We start from the raw sequence: 21449 nt of genomic DNA on the forward strand, positions 1-21449 counted from the left end.
GTAGCACTGTACCAGGCAAATGATGCAAAGGAAAGTGGGGACATAATATTAATTACGATTTTAAAAAAGCCTGAATGAAAAATCATCTCTCTGTGGATATTTATATGAACAAAGAGAAAGAGAGAAAGAGAGAGAGAGAGAGAGAGAGAACGTAAGAACACAAGGACATGGAAGAATATACATAAACTAGGTAATAGTAATTTTTTGGTCAGGTTTGAGTGATCTATGTATGTTTGTTCTTAGATATTTTGTATTGTAGTAAGTTACATTTGATATTAGCATCAGGGAAAATATTCATAGGGAGAATCAATTACAAAAAAATAAGTTCTCTTATTCTGAAGGAAAAAAACAGCTGAATATATAATAATAGTATTATTTCCTTTTTTTTTGTATTTTTCTGAAGCTGGAAACGGGGAGAGACAGTCAGACAGACTCCCGCATGCGCCCGACCAGAATCCACCCGGCACGCCCACCAGGGGCCACGCTCTGCCCACCAGGGGGCGATGCTCTGCCCCTCTGGGGTGTCGCTTTGTTGCGACCAGAGCCACTCTAGCGCCTGGGGCAGAGGCTAAGGAGCCATCCCCAGCGCCCGAGCCATCTTTGCTCCAATGGAGCCTTGGCCGCGGGAGAGGAAGGAGAGGGGGAGGGGTGGAGAAGCAGATGGGCGCTTCTCCTGTGTGCCCTGGCCGGGAATCAAACCCGGGACTTCTGCACGCCAGGTCGACGCTCTACCACTAAGCCAACCGGCCAGGGCAATAGTATTATTTCTTATTACAAAATTTCTAATCTAAACAGCAAAATTTTATCATAAGATACTGGGAAAAATAGAGTTCTCTGAAAAAAAGTAAAATGACCTTTTAAATATTTTGAAATAGTATATAGTTGCACTATTTTTTAAATAATATGTAAAACCAAAAAATATAATAATATGTAAAACCATAAGTTCAATAGCTACTATATTTACTTTTTTTGTGTTTTTTTTGTGACAGAGAGAGGGACAGATAGAGACAGACAGAAAGGAAAAAAGATGAGAAGCATCAACTCCTCGTTGTAGCTCCTTTAGTTGTTCATTGACTGCTTTCTCATTTGTGCCTTCACCGGGGGCTACAGCAGACCAACTGACCCCTTGCCCAAGCCTAACTGGCAGTCAATGACCTTGGGTTCAAGCTGGTGAACTGTGCCCAAACCAGTGAGCCCGTGTTCAAGCCGGTGACCTCAGGTTTTGGAACCTGGGTCCTTTGCATCCCAGTCCGACGCTCTATTCACTGCATCACAGCCTGGTCAAGGCTATACTTATGTATTTTTGCAGTAGCATCTATCTATCTATCTATCTATCTACTCATTGGTGAACTAGTGAAAATATGAAGTAATGTATAAGAGTAAGATCTGTATTTAAATAAAACTCTGGTTTGATGGCAATCTTTCTTTTCAGCCAGTGAGTGACTTGAAATCTTGCTGAATTAGGCAAGCCTTGATAAGGGGGATTAGTATGGTATTTTAAGTTCTTTGCTAAGCTAGCACTTTAAAGGAGTTATAATAATATTTAAGAGTAAGGAAACACAGTCCAAATGGTTAATGTGCTAAAGCATTAAAGTGAGTGAAGTGCATCAAGTTGCTGACATAGGTAATACATTGGTCAATTCTATATTCAGGAAAAGCAAGATGTCAAGATAAAAGAACTGATAAATTATTCAGAAGAAATTATTTATATAGGAAGCAGCAGCTAGAAAAGATGATCCATGCTATTATACAATGGAACAAAGATCTAAGAAACTGATACATTAAGGATTCTCTTCTCTACAGAGGCCAGAGAAACTGGAAAAAAAAGAAAAAAACAACAATGTTCTGGGCTATAGTATGACAGGAAAATGCCATAAGGGATGAAAGCTTGAGAAAGTACAGACAGATTTTTGTAGTAAAGTTAATTTAGAGGTGCCTGTGATATGAGATATATTTTGAAACAAAGTAAGAAAGCAACTGTATTAAAAAGATGCTTTGAACAATTAGCAAAAATGTAAGTAAAAGCTGAAGAAAACTAGTTATGGCAAGGAATATAACCACACAGTTCTGAAACATTGATTTGCTGTTCTACTTATCCATCATTGGTTGAGTCTTGTTATATGCCCTGCCTGGGGATCAAACCTGCAACCTTGGTGTATGAAGACGATGCTCTGACCAACTGAGCTACCAGCCATGGCCTCATTCATCTCTTCATTGTCTTACCTCCTCGTGGTAATTCTGTATGAAGATAAGCCAGTCCTCTAGTCACAGAATGAGCCAGACGGCAAGAGCTTACCCAGTCACTCATGTGGAGACTAAGATACTTGCACAGAGATCCCTATAGAGAGAAAAAAAATACAAAATAATAGAAAAGTATAATTAATTTATTTGAATATGAGAAGATAAGTTAGCCTTACAAAGAATTTGCACATGGATATCTAATAAATTATGACATTTCAGCATCTCAAAGGAGTTATTAAGATATTTCAATGGGTAGAAAGGAAGGGAAAAAAATAAATAAAAATTGTAACATTTTCAATTTTTACTTTTCCAATATTAAAAATTATAAATGGGCTTGACCAGGTGGTGACACAGTGGAAAGAGTGTCGAACTGGGATGTGGAAGACCCAGGTTCGAGACCCCGAGGTCGCCAGTTTGAGCAAAGCTCACCAGTTTGGACCCAAGGTTGCTGGCTTGAGCAAGGGGTTACTCGGTCTGCTGAAGGCCCATGGTCAAGGCACATACGAGAAAGCAATCAATGAACAATAAGATGTTGCAATGAAAAACTGATGATTGATGCTTCTCATCTCTCTCTGTTCCTGTCTGTCTGTCCCTATCTCTGACTCTCTGTCTCTATAAGTAAATAAATAAACAAAATTATAAATGGTTATTTCATTTTAAAGTTCTTCTTTGGCCTAAGAGGTGGCACAGTGGATAAAGCATTGGCTTGGGGTGCTGAGGACCCAGGTTCAAAACCCCAAGGTCGCCGACTTGAATGTGGGCTCATCTGGCTTGATCATGGGCTTACGAGCTTGAGCACGGGATCATAGACATGACCCCAAAGGTCATGCCTTGAGCCCAAAGGTTGCTGGCTTGAGCAAGGGGTCACTTGCTCTGCTGGAGCCCCCTGATCAAGGCACATATGAGCAAGTAAGATACCTCAATGAAGAACTGATGCTTCTCATCTCTCTCCCTTTCAGTCTGTCTGTTCCTGTCTGTCCTCCCTCTCTCTCTCTTGCTAAAAAAATAAATACTTCTTTAATTTCAAATTAAGATAGAAAATAAAACTTTTTTTTTTTTTTTACAGAGACAGAGAGAGAGTCAGAGAGAGGGACAGACAGGAACGGAGAGAGATGAGAAGCATCAATCATTAGTTTTTCGTTGCGTATTGCGACACCTTAGTTGGTCATTGACTGCTTTCTCATATGTGCCTTGACCACGGGCCTTCAGCAGACCGAGTAACCCCTTGCTCGAGCCAGTGGCCTTGGGTCCAAGCTGGTGAGCTTTTTGCTCAAACCAGATGAGCCCGTGCTCAAGCTGGTGACCTCGGGATCTCGAACCTGGGTCCTCAGCATCCCAGTCTGACGCTCTATCCACTGCGCCACCTCCTGGTCAGGCAAACTTTTTTTTTTTTTAATGTGAGAGGAGGAAAGATAATGAGGCCGAGTCCCACATGAGCCCTGACTGGGACCACCCAGCAACCCCATCTAGGGAAGATACTCAAGTACTGAGCTATTTTTAGCACCTGAGGCTGACATGCTCCAGTGAAGCCTCCTCAGTGCCCTGGGCCACGCTTGAACCAATCGACCCACTGGCTACAGGAGGAGAAGAGGGAGAGAAAGGGGAGATGGAGTGGGGGAGAAGCAAATGGTCACCTCTCCTGTGTGCCCTGACTGGGAATTGAACCCAGCCGTCTATATGCCAGGCCGATGCTCTATCCACTGAACCACCAGCCTGGGGAAAAATAAGTCTTTTAGACTCTTTCTTTATATTGTAGCTCTCACCAATACAAATAGAAATTATCTTGTTATGTTTTACAAGTACAAAACAGGAGACTTTTGTAAATATATATGTGTCAGTGCTACTTAAGAAGCCTACACCAGATTGAATATCAATCAAAATACGCTTCCGTCATCAAGAAAGTCTTGTGGAGTGGGGGGTAAGGATGGAAGATACTAACCAGTTAACTAGTGACTTAGTTAATTCACATTCTGGTGTGAGATCCTTATTTCATTGCAGACACTTTGCTAACCAGCAATGCTTTACTAAATATCTGACTGACTGCTCATATAAATGTCAGTTTAAGAAGAACTTACATTGGGATAATACTCCATCACAAGCAAGTACTCCATGCGTCCATCTGCAGTGACTCTCTCATCTCCTACTATAAAGCGAGCAATGTTGTCATGTTCCATCAAAGGCACTCTGTAAATGTTCTTCTCATTGATAAAATTCTGACGGTTTGCAAAGGAAAACACTTTTACAGCAACTGGACGCTCATCTAAGGAACCTTTATATACTGCTCCATATCGACCCCGGCCAATCAGCTATAAATTTGTTTTAAAAAAAAGCAAGGTATTAATTCACATCACAATGGAACAATCAAATTTACTAAATAAAGTGTAAGTCTATATATGTGTATCACAGATCTCTATTACTGAATGGTTAAACTACTCCATTATCAAGGTACTAATATAGTTCACATTTTATATGGCTCAGGAAGCTCCTACTAGACTTATCATTCCCAAAGACAGCACTATAAACTCTGAAGAAAATTGTAAAATGAAACTAAAAGTGCTGGAGAGTTAACAAAAGGAGTTAGATTGTGAGGGGAGTCAATACAAAGAAGAGAGGAAAGGCACAGGATAAGTTACTCATTTTTATAGCTTTTAGCCTGAGAGCAGGCTGCAATTATCTCTGCACAGTGGGGCTAAAAATACAATTGAAAAGCCCTGGCCAGCTGGCTCAGTGGTAGAGCGTCGGCCCAGCATGTGGAAATCTTGGGTTCGATTCCTGGCCAGGGCACACAGGAGAGGCACCCATCTGCTTCTCCACCCTTCCCCCTTTCCTTTCTCTCTATCTCTCTCTTCTCCTCCCGCAGCCAAGGCTCTACTGGAGCAAAAGCTGGCCCCGGTGTTGATGATGGCTCCATGGCCTCTTCCTAAGGCGCTAGAATAGCTCCGGCTGCAACGGAGCAATGTCCCAGATGGGCAGAGCATCGTCCCCTAGTGGGAATGCCGGGTGGATCCCGGTTGGGTGCATGCGGGTGTTTGTCTCTCTGCCTCCCTGCTTCTGACTTTAATTAATAAATTAAAAAGAAAAAAAAATACAATTGAAAATCTACAATCTTTCTGGCCCCAGGAACCAGAGGACAGAATCTGGGGTAACCACAGCTGCTAGAAAGTGAGGGGAGAATTCCAGAAAGGAGAATCATGAGAGGGGGGAACTGAGTGAATGTATGGGACAAACTCCAGCTAGAGACAAAATAATTGAACTGAGATTGGAGCCTCCACCTGAGACATATTTGCAGTATGTCCAACCAAGATAAATGCCTACGAAAACAAACACTGAAAGTAAACACACTTCAGAAGAATCTAAAGAACACATGGTCTGCACAACACAACATTCACAATATCCAGGATATAACTAAAAGTTACTTACTACACAAAGAACCAGCAAAATGCAACCTTTTCTCTTCATTTTGGGCTTCTGCGATTTCTCTCACTTTTTACTGAAATAGGTTAGGGATTTACCGTCATCTATTTAAGGATATTTGTTATATTTCATTCACTGTTTCTAAGTTAAAATATAACCAACAGATAGACTGTCCTTCAGGTTGTATCAATACATGGTTAAATCAGCAATGTTTGGAAGTGTTTCTTCTATTATTCAATCCAGAATAAAATCCTATGGTTTTAAAAAGTATTTCTTTAAATTTAGTAAATTGGACATCTAAATATCATATGTTCATTAGCTATACTTACTTCTTCTGTGAATTGGCAGGTCATCTCTTTTGTCCATTTTTTATGAATTATTTCTTTCATATTGACTTATATTAGCTCTGTATCAATTCTTTGTTTCTGTGTTGAAATATTTTATTTTTGCACCTGGCTTTTAAATTTATTTTATTTTTCTCTCAAATGGAAGGTTTAAATGTTTTATATTATCAAATCTACCACACCTATTTAACAGTTTCTGATTTGGGGGTCATAGTTTATTTATCCTAATAAAGAATAAAATATTCATCACAAAGAAGCTTTTAACATTGGTTTTGAGATATTGCCAAATAAAAATTAAATTCTAAGGAATATATATTAGTCCTGTGTGCCTATAAAATATATAATATATACACAGACAAGGAATAACTTATTTGGCATCCACTATGGATTCCTAACTTGGCACATTCTTATCAGAATTTCATGTCTTTATTCCCATACTCTGTTCAAGTCTGTACTAAATCATTTCCTTTCTATTGATTTTAGAGAGAGAGAGAGATAAAAGGATAGAGAGTGAGAAACAGAGAGAGAGAGAGAAAGATATCAATTTGCTGTTCCACTTATTCCACTTATTTATTCATTTATTGGTTGATTCTTTTTTTGTGTGGCAGAGACAGAGAGAGTCAGAGAAAGGGACAAATAGGGACAGACAGACAGGAAGGGAGAGAGATGAGAAACATCAATTCTTCGTTGTGGCTTCTTAGTTGCTCATTGATTGCTTTCTCATATATGCCTTGACTGGGGGGCTACAGCAGACCGAGTGACCTTTTGCTCGAGCCAGCAACCTTGGGCTCAAGCTGGCGAGCTTTGCTCAAACCAGATTAGCCTGTGCTCAAGCTGGCGACCTCAGGGTCTCAAACCTGGGTCCTCCACATCCCAGTCCGACGCTCTATCCACTGCGCCACTGCCTGGTCAGACTATTGGTTGATTCTTGTATGTGCCCTGACAGGGGGATAAAACCTATAACCCTGGAGTAACCAATTAAGCTTCCCAGCCAGGTCACTCCTTTTCTTTCTTTTTCCTTTTTTTAATCAGTGAGAGGAGGGGAGACAGACACAAACTCTCTCATTCACCCTGACAGAGATCCACCAGGCAAGTCCACTAGGGGGCAATGCCCATCTGGGCGTTGCTCTGTTGCTCAGCAACCGAGCTCTTCTTAGTGCCTGAGACAGAGGCCATGGAGCCATCCTCAGCACCTAGTGCCAACTCACTACAATCGAGCCATGGCTGCAGGAGGGGAAGAGAGAGAGAGAGAGAGAGAGAGAGAGAGAGAGAGAGAGAGAAAGTGAGAGGGAGAGGGGTGGAAAAGCAGATGGGTGCTTCTCCTGTGTGCCCCGTCTGGGAATCAAACCCATGACATCCACATGCTGGGCCAATGCTCTACCACTGAGCCAACTAGCCAGGGCCAGATGACTCCTTTCTAAATATACTTTCTTCAATAGTCTCCTTTCTACAACTTTCTTATCTCCCTATGTTTATTCTCCTGAGCACTTACTATTACTTGAAATAATATACATTTGTTTGTAAACTCTCTCCCATTAGAGTATAAGCCTCAAGAGAGATATCTGTATTGTTCAATTACATTCTCAGTGCTTAGAATAGGCTGCAGCATTAAACTGATAATTAATAAATGCTTGTTGAATAAATAAACGAATGATTTAGTGAATGAATGAAGTCCCTGTCTCAGATATGGGAACAGAATGAATGGTTGGTTTATAATCTAAGAGCAATCTTACCTCTAACAGCTTCAGATTATCTAAGTCAAGAGAGGGCTCTGATGCTGCTGCCTCCATCATGTTCATACTGTGAAGACCTTGTTTACGGTCTCCTATAGAAATACACAAAAGAAGTTACTTTGTGCCTCTCTAAAAATGAAGTCTTCATTATTCTTTTTATTATATTACCATTAAAAAGAAGAACTGCAGAAGGATAGGCAGCAAAACTTATGCCAAATGTCAACAGGAGTAAAACTACCTACAAAACTAGGAATCATCTATAAATGAAGATAAACAACAAATAACATGAAAGCTGAATTCTAGAAGATGATTCCAGCAACAGACCTAGTTTTAAACCATAAGAAATACTGCCAAGACATTACAGATAGTCTTATTAAAGTTATTCAAATCAATGAAAGAATGATGCTTTCTTAAAAAGCTCATCAAACCTAAAGTTTATTATAACCAACTGAACATTTGATGATACTGAGAAACTATTGTTATTTTTTGATTGATTTTAGAAAGAAAGAAAGGGGAGGGAGAGATCAATTTTTCCCCCAATTTATTTATGCATTCCTAGGTTGATTCTTGTATGTACCCTGACTGGGGATCAAACCTATAACTTCAATGTGTCAGGAGGACACTCTAACCAACCAAGCACCTGGCCAGGGTCTGTTATTTTTTTTAAGATGTGAAAACAGTACTGTGGCTACTTGTATAAGGTCTACTGAAAAGTTCTGTCCGTTTTTGGAATAAAACAAAATACAAATTTTTCTTACCGTCAATAAACTTTATTAAATAATATAATTGCCATTATTTTTAATGATTTCTTGCAGCGTGAGGGCAATTTGTATATCCCATTTTTGAAAATGTTTTATCTTTTGATGCAAAAAATTGAACCAGTGCTTGTTTGATATCCTCTTCATTTTTGAATTTTTTGCCCTTCAAAAAATTTTGTAAGGACAAAACAAGTGATAGTCAGAGGGTGCTAAGTCCGGGGAATATGGTGGATACGACAGAATTTCCCAGCCTAGTTCTGCAATTTTTTGACAAGTCCCCAAAGCAGCATGTGGCCTAGCATTATCATGATGCAGTATGATGTTCTTTCTATTGAACATCACCGGCCTCTTTTCTTGTACTGCTGTCTTTAAATTACCCAGTTGCTGACAACACTTCTCTGAATTGAGCTTTTTGTTCGGTTTTAAAAGCTCATAATGTATTGGTCCTCGAATATCCCACCATATACACAACATTCTCTTATTCAGAGTCAAATTTGGTTTAGAGGTGGAAGGGCTAGGTTTTCCAGGTACACAATATGCCCTTTTCCTTACAATGTTTTGAACCATCTTCTGCATGTCCTATCAGAAACTGTACCTTCACCAAACACTTTCAATAAATTTCTACATGCTCTGTAGCATTTCTTCCTTGTTGAAATTCATAAAAATTACAGTGGCGTAAATGAACTTTATCAGTAGCCATGGGTACACTATCGCTTCACACATAAGACTAACGTGAATCAACTTTGTTTTAGTTAATTTGCTACGTCAGTATGTATACATTAAGTGATAAAAATAGAGAGGCACACATGCGCCAAATAAACATATGCTTACGTGTCGAAACTTGTTGTGATAGAAATGGACAGAACTTTCCGGTAGACCTTTATATTTTAAGTCCTTCTAAAACAGCAATAATACTATAGTATTTATAAATAAATGGTATCTGTGATTTCTTTGAAATAATCCAGTGGGCACAGCAGGGTGTAGTGAGTGGGGCTATGGATGACATATAGATGTGATAATCACTAAAGCTAAGTGATAGGTATTTTGTATATATTTAAAACTTTTCATAAACAATAAAGGAAAACATTTGTTAAGAGAGAAAGATGGGAGCCACTGTAGCATATAAATGTTTTTGGGGATGAAAAATTTTAAAATGAGGAAGTAAATTTCATTTAAATGGCATGTTTAATAAACAACAGAATAAAAAGTGGTATTTTTACCTGTCAGCATCCTATATCCGAAGCATAAGGCAACTATCAAAACAGCTAACACAGAGACTGATGCTAAAGCAATGATTATTGTCTCATCTCGGTTAAATGAATGAGGTGGACCTAAAAGAAAAGAAATATTAAAATACATTTATCATTAAAGAAGATGTGGTTCATACTGTATTTCCCCATGTATAAGATGCTCCCATGTATAAGACACACCTTAATTTTGGGGACTGAAATTTGAAAAAAAAAATTACATCAAGTAATTGAACTCAAGTTTTATTCATCATAAAATTCATACATCTCCTCATCACTGTTTTTATATATCGCCTCATCCTCAGAGTTCCATCTATGGCATTTTTTTTTTTAATTTTACTTATTCATTTTTAGAGAGGACAGAGACAGGGAGAGAGAGAGACAGAGATGGAGAGAGGGGGGAGGAGCTGGAAGCATCAACTCCCATATGTGCCTTGACCAGGCAAGCCCAGGGTTTCGAACCGGCGACCTCAGCATTTCCAGGTCGACGCTTTATCCACTGCGCCACCACAGGTCAGGCCCATCTATGGCATTTGAAATACCACACTTCTTTAAAAAATCTACAACCATCGCTGTGTAAGAAGCACCCAGTTTTTAGACCCCAAATTTTTCAAAACAGGGTGAGTCTTATACATGGGGAAATATGATATATATACTGGAATATTACTCAGTCATAAAAAAATAAAATCTAACCATTTGTGGTAACATGGGTAGAAGATATTATGCTAAGGGAAATAAGTCAGAGAGAGAAAAACAAATACCATATGATTTCACTTACACGTGGAATTTAAAAAAAAAACAAAATAAATGAACAAACAGAACAGAAACAAACTCAAATACAGAGAACAAACTGATGGTTACCAGATGGAAGGGGGGTTGCGGGACAGGGCGAAAGGTGAAAGAATTAAGAAGTACAAATTGGAAGTTATAAATAATCACAAGGATATAAAGTACAGCATAAGGAATATAGTAAATAATAAAATAATTAAGTAGGGTTTCAAGTAGGTACTAGACTTATTGGGGGATCACTCTGTAAGTTATAGAAATATCTAACTACTATGTTATATACCTACAACTAATATAATATTGAATGTAAACCATAAATAAAAATTTTTAAATGCAAAAATATAGTTATCTTTTTTAGTATTTTGTTAAATACTGACAGAAAAGTATCAATATATAGTCAAATCAGCAATGTTTCTGCATCAAAGGAAATAAAAAAATAAATTTATAACTGAAAATTATATAATTTCATCATATAAATTATTCTGTAGAGATTATATAGATTTAGAACACTGAAATATCTATTAGTTAGGCTCCTAATTATTAAAATATTAACTATATCATGAACAGCATAGACAGAACAGTATAATATTTAAGAGACCAGCCTTTGGAATCACATTTAGCTTTAAATCTTGACTCTATACCACTCCCTCAGTGGCCTCTAGCAAGTTATTTGACTCTTCTGTTCTTCATTTCTCTCATTTGTAAAAATAACTCTCTACTTCAAGTCTTCTATGAGGCTTAGATGGAAATCTAAGTACTTAGTATATTACCTATGCAATGAATGATAGTTATGTTTATCAATATTAATATTATGATTATTGACTAAAAGCATGGCTTTGCAGGCAGTTAAATCTGAACTGGTCTTGAGACTCCAGTTCTTCCACTTGTATAACCTTCAGAAAATTTCTTTACCTGTTTAAGCCTGAGTTTATTCACTTGCAGAAAGAGAACACACATATCTAAATCACAGGGGCTATTATGAGCATGCAAACCATTTTATATGTTAGTTCCTTCTAATGATCAGATCATGTCCAGAGAAACACCCTTTAGGATGGGAGCTCACAAACTAGAGTACATCCAGAGACAAGAAGGTATGAGAACTCTGAAATGTGATGGGTAGAAAAAACTGAAAGTGTCTGGTACAGAAAAAGAGAAAATTTGAGACCATATGCTTGCTGTCTTCATGTGGAAAAACAGATTTGGAAGCTATAAAAAATAACAAGATCCAACTCGTGCATGTTCAAGGACAGATACCACTTTGCAAATAGTTTTTGATCCATGGTTGGTAGAATCTGCAGATGCAAAACCTGGGAATATGAACGACCAACTGTGTAACCATGGAACCAGCTCAAACTGGCCCTACCTGTTTCTAACAAGATGCTGAGTTGCTCTGCAGAGACAACAAACCAAAACTTTAAGTCATGCCGTCAAAGCATAAGAGAGAACTTTGGCCTCCAGTTGCACCTGGCACTAAAGTTGCCTGGAACCCAAGGACCAAGACATGACCAGAACTTGAACACTAGACTCCCTTTAGAAGCAAAAGGTTTGATGTTCAGTAACAACCAGTGCTGAAGCCCCTTACCACATCTTACCATAAATGGTCAAGGTCCAAAGCTCTGCAATCAGAACCCATCCCACCAATGCTTCCACATACATACCCAGCCTATTTCCCCAACCCCTTAAAACTCACCCCAAACTCTGGATCAAGGAGACAGATTTGAGGCTTGCCTCCTGTCTCCTTGTCAGTCAACTTAACAATAAAAGCTTTTCCTTCTCTCTAAAGCCAGTGCCTATGGCTCCAATGCACATCAGGCAATAGGCCCTTGCTGTGTAATACCTGTATATTTACTGAAAAAAATCCATGTATAAATGGATCTGTGTAGTTCAAACCTGTGTTGTTCTGGGGTCAACTGTAGTGTGTGTTATGGACTGAACTGTATTCCCTCAAAATTCATATATTGAAATCTTAAACCTAATGTGAAGACTTTTAAAGAAGGGTTCTTTGGAAGATAATTAGATTTAGGTGAGGCCATAAGAGTAGGGCTCTCATGCAGGGATTTGTGCCCTTACAAGAAGAGATGAGAGGGGTTACTCTCTCTCTTTCTACCTCTACCATGCGAAGAAACATCAAGAAGGGGGTCATCTGCAAAAGAACTCAACCATGTTGGCACCCTAATCTCTGACTTCTAGCCTCCAGGTCTATGAGAAAATAAATTTCTGTTGTTAAAGCCACTTAGTTTATGGTATATTGTTACAGTGTCAGGTATGTGGTATATAACTGTATAATAAGCAAAAGTAAAAAGTACACAGGCCCCTCAAATACCCAACATCGTATTTTAGTAACCATCAACATTTTGCCATCCAATAGAGAGGGTTCAAATAATAGAACTCATATGACTTCCTCAAATGGTCTGCTGACAGAAGCACTGAGTAGATGCTGTTGGGTGGACATTCTACCACAGTATTAACCAAATTCACATGTGTGCAGGTGATGAGTACCATACTTAATCAATTTTAATATGCACAGTGATCAAATAAAAAAATCTATTAAATTGAAAAGCATCATGCAACTGATGGCATTTTATCGCTATTTCATAGTGTCTTTCCTTATTAGTGGTAGGAAGTCTTTCAATTGATGTTTTACATAAGAGGAAATATCACATTAGATATGTTAAAATGTGAAAAAGATTACTTCAAATTCTACTTAGGGTATAAAAAGACACATGAAAATTTTGGTTCCACCGTAATAACAAGCCAAGAGACCCTAACAATAAACCAGAAAACCTACAAAACCACAGCCTTTCCATTAAAGCTCATTAAGACTTAAATATACAAACATCCAATTAATTACAAACTAGAATGTGACAAATCCTTTCTAAGAGATAAGAGAAAGACCCAAGAACACCTTTATCCTTAGTTACACAGTAAGTGAAAGAGGACCCTACTATAGATGTGAGTAGGCAGAAACAGCTTCCTACTCATACCTACATTTAAAAAATTCTATAAGAATGACAGTTCTTAATTCTGGACAGTTAAGAATATCTAGAGGCCAAAGACACAAAGAGAGTTTGCAGTTACCTACCAACTCTTTTCTATAAGCCTTCACCAAGAACTTGTAAGTTTGAATAGAGACAGGACTAGAGCACCAAGAGATCCTCTGAGACAGTAGGTACCTCTCAGTAGGTACACAGGGCCTGCTGAAGTCTGAGGATAGCAAGGAAGCTGAGACAAACATTTTGGGCACTCTAGGACCCCACTGATTATAAGACAAGTCCACCTCTGCTGGGCAATAGGCAAAAGAGTCGAGAGCTCTTTACTAATGAGTCAAAGTATAGTAGTTACCAAAGGCTGAAGTCAAAAAAGAAAAACTAAGAGAAATCCCACAACAGTATATCCTAAACCCTACTAAAGTAAAGGTTAATCCTACCCTCAAATCATTTGAAACCTATAATGAACTACATCAAACAAGCCCAGATACAGCTGAGCTACAGACTATATTCACTTAGCCCCCGATGCTAATGCTTGGCAAAACAGAGTGTATCCTTTCCTAAACATAAATATCATTTTTTTATTATTATTATTTTTTTGTATTTTTCCGAAGCTGGAAACGGGGAGGCAGTCAGTCAGACAGACTCCCGCATGCGCCCGACCAGGATCCACCCGGCATACCCACCAGGAGGCGATGCTCCGCCCATCTGGGGCGTTGCTCTGCTGCAACCAGAGCCATTCTAGCGCCTGAGGCAGAGGCCACAGAGCCATCCTCAGCGCCAGGGCAAACTTTGCTACAATGGAGCTCAGCTGCAGGAGGGGAAGAAAGAGACAGAGAGGAAGGAGAGGAAGGAGAGGAGGAGGGGTGGAGAAGCAGATGGGCACCTCTCCTGTGTGCCCTGGCCAGGAATTGAACCCGGGACTCCTGCATGCCAGGCCAATGCTCTACCACTGAGCAAATATCATTTATTTTAGACTCTACTTTTCTTTTAACTGCAATGTGCATTATTCAACCAAAAATCAAAAGACACATGAAGAAGCAAGAAAATATGGTTCAATGTAAAGTCAGAAAAAGTCATCAACAGAAATAACACAGATGATAAAAATATCAGACAGACTTTCAAATACCTGTGATAAATGTGTTTAAGAATATAGTAAAAACTGTGGTGCCTGACCAGGTGGTGGCGCAGTGGATAGAGCATCGGACTGGGATGCCGAGGACCCAGGTTCGAGACCCCGAGGTTGCTAGCTTGAGCATGGGCTCATCTGATTTGAGCAAAAGCTCACCAGCTTGGACCCAAGGTCGCTGGCTCCAGCAAGGAGTTACTCGGTCTGCTGAAGGCCCGCGGTCGAGGCACATATGAGAAAGCAATCAATGAACAACTAAGGTGTCACAATGTGCAACGAAAAACTAATGATTGATGCTTCTCATCTCTCCGTTCCTGTCTGTCTGTCCCTGTCTATCCCTCTCTCTGACTATTTCTGTAAAAAACAAAAAAAACCCAAAAAACAAACAAACAAAAAAACTGTGGACACATGAGTGAGCAGATGCAAAATGTTAAATAAGGTAGAGAAATTACTAGAAAAGAGTCAAATGGCCCTGGCCAGTTCGCTCAGCAGTGAGTGTCGGTCCAGTGTGTTGAAGTCCCAGGTTCAATTCCCAGTCAGGGCACACAGGAGAAGCAACCACCTGCTTCTCTACCCCTCCCCCTCCTTTTCTCTCTGTCCTTCTCTCTTCCCCTCCCTCAGCCATGACTAGAATGGTTTGAGCAAGTTGGCTGTGGGCACTGAGGATGGCTCCATGGCCTTGCCTCAGGTTCTAAAATAGCTAGGTTGCTGAGCAACAGAGCAGTGGCCTCAGATGGGCAGAGCATTGCCTGCAGGGGGCTTTCCGAGTGAATCCCAGTCAGGGCACATGCAGGAGTCTGTCTCTCTGCTTCCCTGCCTCTCACTTAAATAATAATAACAATAATAATAATAATATTAATAATAATGAGTCAAATGGAAATGTTAGAAATTAATGTATGGGAGCAAACCTGAAATATTCTTTTTATGTGATTATCATCAGAAAGGGCACAATTGACAAAAGAATCAGTAAAGTTAAATACATACCAGCAGAAATTATCCAAACTATATCACAAACATAAAAATAAAGAGGGAAAATAATAACAAAGAATTCAATATCTATGATTCAATATCAAACGGCCTGATATATATAGATGTAATTGGAACCATATTAGGAAAGATAAAATGGTGAAGAAATATTGAAATAGATAATGTACAAATACTTTTCCAAAACTGATGAAAGACATCAATATACAGATTTAATCAGCAAACTCCAAGGATAACTGCAAAGATAATCTTACTGATATACATGCCAGTCAAACTGTGAAAAGTCAAAGATCAAGTGTTTTTTCCAGCCTGACCAGGCCATGGTGCAGTGGATAGAGCACTGACCCGGGATGCTGAGGACTCAGGTTTAAAGCCCTGAGGTCACCAGCTAGAGAACAGGCTCATCTGGCTTGAGCATGGGCTCACAGACATGACTCCATAATTGCTGGCTTGAGCCCAAAGGTCACTGGCTTGAAGCCCAAGGTCACTGGCTTGAGCAAGGGGTCACTGGTACAGCTGGAGCCCCCCTTCTCCATCAAAGCACATATGAGAGAGCAATCAATGGACAACTAAAGGTGCCACGATGAGTTGATGCTTCTTATTTCTCCCCCTTCCTGTTTGTCTATCTGTCTCTCTCACTAAGTAAAAATAAATAGATAAATAAATATTTTTAAAAAGTGTTTTCCAATCCACATATGGCATTTTAAACAAGACTGGAATACTATATCCAACTTTGTTCTGCTCCTTTTCAATTAGTGCTGTCCTACATCGTTAAGAATCTGTTAAAACAGCAATTTAAGTTATTTATACAGGGTGTCCTTGGGTTACAAAACAGTTCCTTTCCTACAACAGTGACATAACCTGAATTTTAGTGTTAAGTCAAAACACAACCTAGCCTAAGCCACTTACCTATCCTAACAGTTATAAAACCATAATCTAGAATATAAAAACACAACTAAGACAAAATGGCATAGGTAAGTGTACTGGAGGACACCAACTCTCTCATTCATATGCTGCACTACTGTGTATTCTTCCACTGCACGCAAACTACAATAGTTTGCCCACATAGTCTGTAAGTACAACACTAACAGCATAAGCCAAAACACTCATATAACAATTTTTTAAAGTTTTATGGGAGTGAGTTTCATAAACTCAAAACACCATATGTCAAGACCAGGGGTCCCCAAACTTTTTACACAGGGGGCCAGTTCACTGTCCCTCAGACCCTTGGAGGGCCGGAGTATAAAAAAAACTATGAACAAATCCCTATGCATACTGCACATACCTTATTTTAAAGTAAAAAAACAAAATGGGAATAAATACAATATTTAAAATAAAGAACAAGTAAATTTAAATCAACAAACTGACCAGTATTTCAATGGGAACTATGCTCCTCTCACTGACCACCAATGAAAGAGGTGCCCCTTCCAGAAGTGTGGCGGGGGTCGGATAAATGGCCTCAGGGGGCCGTATGTGGCCCGCAGGCCGTAGTTTGGGGACCCCAGGTCAACACTGTCATAACTCAAGGACATCCTGTACTTCATTGCCTTTAAAAGAAGAAGCTTGTAAACAAGTTTTTGTCTCTTCCATTATTTCAAATCTTCTGCTTATCGAATTTTTTGACTACTTATCAACTTCTAGAAAGTAATGTTAAAATTATTCATTATAATTAAGAATTTGTTTCTTCTTTAGTTGTATCCATTTTTTTGGTTTGTATATTTTAAGGCTGTATTATTAGATGTATACAAATTTTAAGTTTTTCTATCTTTCTATTAAATTGGACATTTGTACTATGAAGTAACCTTCTTTGTCTAGAACAGGCACATACTAAAAATCAAACACTGGGCTATCTATGTCTTAGAAGAATCATCAATATAGGATCATCAAGTGATTTCTTTAGAGTGAACAACAGAAGTAAATAAGGGGAAGGAAACAAAACCATTTAAAAGATATTAAGTACAGTTAAACTTTTTGCATAGTTGTGGGCTGCTGAAAAACCACTGTGACAGACAGATCAGCCTGATATGAAACCAAAAGATTTGTGATGCTGTTTATGAGAAGAAACTTGGGGCTTCCGAGATCAGACGAGATCGGGTGCGTTCAAGGTGATATGGACATAGACAATTTGGGGCTAATAATGAAATCAACAAGGATACTGCAAACAGTAGATTGTGTAAGAAATAAGAGCAATTTTTAAATCAAAGAATATTCTGTTCATATGTGTATGTCTGTTCAAACAGCACCCTTTTCAGCATTATCTGTGTATAAATGGCTTTGTTAATGACATCTCCAGATTACAAAGCAATGACTAGCATCAGAACTTTATAATCAGGTAGTTTTCTTCTGCAAAAGATTCATTTTATTCAGCAAAATTATCAAACATCACACTATATTTAAAATAAATAATGAGATCAAACTCTATGGATGGCACTCACTTAAAAACAACAAAGGCCAACAATGTAAACAAAAAGGCCAGTTATTCTGCAGTGTAATTCAATAGATTTTTTGCAGTAAATATGCTCTTCTACTACCAAAAGGAAATTTGAAATAGCTGAGAAGATGAGAAGAGCTATAGTCAGTCTTAAAAATGGTAATTAAGCCATAAAACAAAGGTTGTAGGGGGTATGGTTTAAACATGCTTCATAAGAATACAAGTTTTGGTTTTGCTTGGAATAAATGGCAAGACAGCCTTGAATGATGTTTTTCTATGCATGTCAGATGTAGACAATCAAGAGAAAAACCTACTGGGTTAGAAATGTGTGGTACTAATTATACATGTGGCCTAATTTAAGACATTTTTAAGTAGGGGAGTAGTGGCAGAGTCAAATATTGATCATCTAAAAATCAATGGTGAAGAGCTGGAACTTAAAAGCTTTGAATAGCCTGACCAGTTGGTGGAGCAGTGGATAGAGCATTGGACTGGGATGTGGAGGACCCAGGTTCGAGACCCCAAGATCACCAGCTTGAGAGCAGGCTCATCTGGTTTGAGCAAAGCTCACCAGCTTGGACCCAAGCTCGCTGGCTCGAGCAAGGGGTTACTCAGTCTGCTAAAGGCCCACGGTCAAGGCATATATGAGAAAGCAATCAATGAACAACTAAGGTGTCGCAACTAAAAACTGATGATTATGCTTCTCATCTCTCTCCGTTTCTGTCTGTTTATCCCTCTCTCTGACTCTCTCTGTCTGAAACAAACAAATAAAAACAAACAAAAAACCTTTGAATAATCTTTTCTAAAAAGATTTTATTTATTCATTTTAGAGAGAGGAGGGAGAGAGAAAAAGAGAAGGGGGGGTGGGAAGAGTAGGAAGCATCAACCTGTAGTTGCTTCCTGTATGTGTCTTGACTAGGCAAGCCTGGGGTTGTGAAACAACAACCTCAGAGTTCCAGATGGATACTTCATCCACTGTGCCACCAAAGGTCAGCCCTTTGAATAATTTTTGTGCTGACACTCAAACCAGTCCTGCCACTGGTTGTGGGAGGAGAAGAGAGAGAAGGGGGAGAGGGGTGGAGAAGCAGATGACTGCTTCTCTTTTCTGCCCTGATTGGGACATCCATACGCTGGGCCGACTCTCTATCCACTGAGCCAGTAGGCCAGGGCCTGAATAATCTTTATAATGAAAGATAGGGAAAGAGATCTCTGCCCCCAAACTGACTCAACAGGTTAGCTGAGTAGGAAGAAATATGTGTGTTAGAAAAATCTCTTTGATATGGAAATACAGCAGCTAGACTGATTTCTGAAATATGTGGATGGCATAATTGCATTAATCAATTCATGTACAGAGTTTCTTTAACAAAGATACCTTATGTTTTCCATTGAATAGTTTAAATATCTAAACAACACACTGAAAACTAAATGCCTTATCTCCACCCATCCCAAAAAAGGGGATAATTTCCTTTGTCTATTAGTGCCACTGAAAAATGATTAATATAGCAGAGAAAACGTCTAAAAAAGAGGCAATGAGTATCTACAATTAAATGTGTGTTTTTTTTAAATTTGAGCCCTAATGCATAAAATGCTCTTAAAAACACAGCATTCTTAGCCCTGGCAGGTTGGCTCAGTGGTAGAGCATTGGCCCAGCATGTGGATGTCCCGAGTTCGATTCCTGGTTAGGGCACATAGGAGAAATGCCCATCTGCTTCTCCACCCCTCCCCTTCTCGCTTCTCTCTCTCTCTCTCTCTCTCTCTCTCTCTCCCTCTCTTCCCTCCTGAACCCATGGCTCAATTGGAGCAAGTTGGCCCCGGGCTCTGAGGATAGCTCCATGGCCTCTGCCTCAGGCACTAAGACAAGCTTGCTTGCTGAGCAACAGAGTAGTGCCCCAGATGGACAGAGCATCACCCCCTAGTGGGCTTGCTGGGTAGATCCCAGTCAGGGTGCATGAGGGAGTCTGTCTCTGCCTCCCCTCCTCTCACCAAAATAAAAAACAAAACACAGTATTCTTTTCTCCTGCCTTCGTAAATTAAACATATTGGAGCAATTTTTTTCTACATGATTGGGTACATAAGTTTGAATATCAATGAGTCTATGAAGATATTCTCGGCCTATTAGGAATTCTCAGATCATTATGTTTTTATAAATTATTGCATCTGATTTTCAAATTTTCCATTTCATCCTTTGTCTGCTCTTTGTGATGTTGTTAATGTGGCTGCCTTAATGTTTTTTATAATCTAATTTGGGCTTTAATAACAGAATGCCCAACTTGTTATAAATAAATGTAAAGAAAACAGACTAGAAAGATTAAAGGACGTTTCTAAATAATTAAGAGTTTTAATATAAAAATTCTGTCCTGGCCTCATGGCTCAGTTGGTTAGAGCATTGTCCCAAAGCACAGAGGTTGTGGGTTCAATCCCCAGTCAGGACATATACAAGAACAGATTAGTATTCCTGTCTCTCTCTCTCAGTCAGGGCATATACAGGAACAGATCAATGTTTCTGTCTCTCTCTCTCTCTCTCTCTCCATTCCTCTCACTAAAATCAATAAAATACTTAAAAATGTATACAAATTTTTTTAGTATCTATTCTGGCTCTTACAGTGAAGAAATCTCATAGCTACAGGCTTGTCTAGTTTTGTGGCAGTCCATAAAACTAGACATTATTAAAATCTACTGAAATTCTGATTCCCAACCAAAACTTTCAGCATTTGGTGTGAGAAATTGCTCAGGACATCAATCAGACATGCACTTCCACAATGCAGCTATTAGTGCTTTAAAACAGGGGGTGGAAGGGACAGGGGCTCAAGTGAGGCTTATCTGGTTGGCCTTTTTTGAGGTCACAAACTTGTGTGCTATCCATGCCAAATGTGCAACAGAAAAAGGTTTCAATGAACAAGTTTCAGAGTTAAACTTTATAACAAATAAGTAAATAAACCTGTTAAAGTCCTCTAGAGAGTGGCAGCAATTAAATTTTTTAAAACAAAAATGCTCTTAATGACAGCAACTACCAGTAGGTAGAATTTTTATCATACAGTAGATTCTGTCCATTCGCTACACGTGTTTTTTTTTTTGTTTTTTTTTTCGCTACACGTTTTTAATGTTTGTCTTCTGTGCTGTTCCTATAACTTTGCTATTAAAATATATTAAACTACTTTTAAAAAAATTGGTTATACTAGGTGACTTTTAAGGTCCTTCTAATCCCAAAATTCTGTATGACTCTTCTAATGTTTCTTTCTTTTTGTGTGTGTGTGTGTGTCAGAGACAGAGAGGGACAGATAGGGACAGACAGACATGAAGGGAGAGAGATGAGAAACATCAATTCTTCGTTGTGGTTTCTTAGTTGTTTTTTTTTGTTTTTGTTTTTTTTAAAAAATATTTTATTTATTGATTTTTTA

At 38.9% G+C, this 21449-nt stretch overlaps 1 protein-coding gene across 1 annotated transcript in view; it reads right to left on the reverse strand.

Annotated features, from left to right (window-relative positions):
• The window catches only part of BMPR2 (bone morphogenetic protein receptor type 2), a 174307-nt gene that overhangs the window by 36479 nt on the left and 116379 nt on the right, over positions 1 to 21449 (reverse strand). Inside the window, exons 5-8 of the mRNA XM_066346290.1 lie at positions 9711 to 9821; positions 7733 to 7824; positions 4317 to 4547; positions 2224 to 2338 (exon numbers count right to left, since the gene is read on the reverse strand). Of these exons, the coding sequence (XP_066202387.1) occupies positions 2224 to 2338; positions 4317 to 4547; positions 7733 to 7824; positions 9711 to 9821 (549 nt within the window). The remainder of the gene's footprint in view (positions 1 to 2223; positions 2339 to 4316; positions 4548 to 7732; positions 7825 to 9710; positions 9822 to 21449) is intronic.

The sequence above is a fragment of the Saccopteryx leptura genome, chromosome 7 (assembly GCF_036850995.1).
Source record: "Saccopteryx leptura isolate mSacLep1 chromosome 7, mSacLep1_pri_phased_curated, whole genome shotgun sequence".
Taxonomy (NCBI): Eukaryota; Metazoa; Chordata; class Mammalia; order Chiroptera; family Emballonuridae; genus Saccopteryx; species Saccopteryx leptura.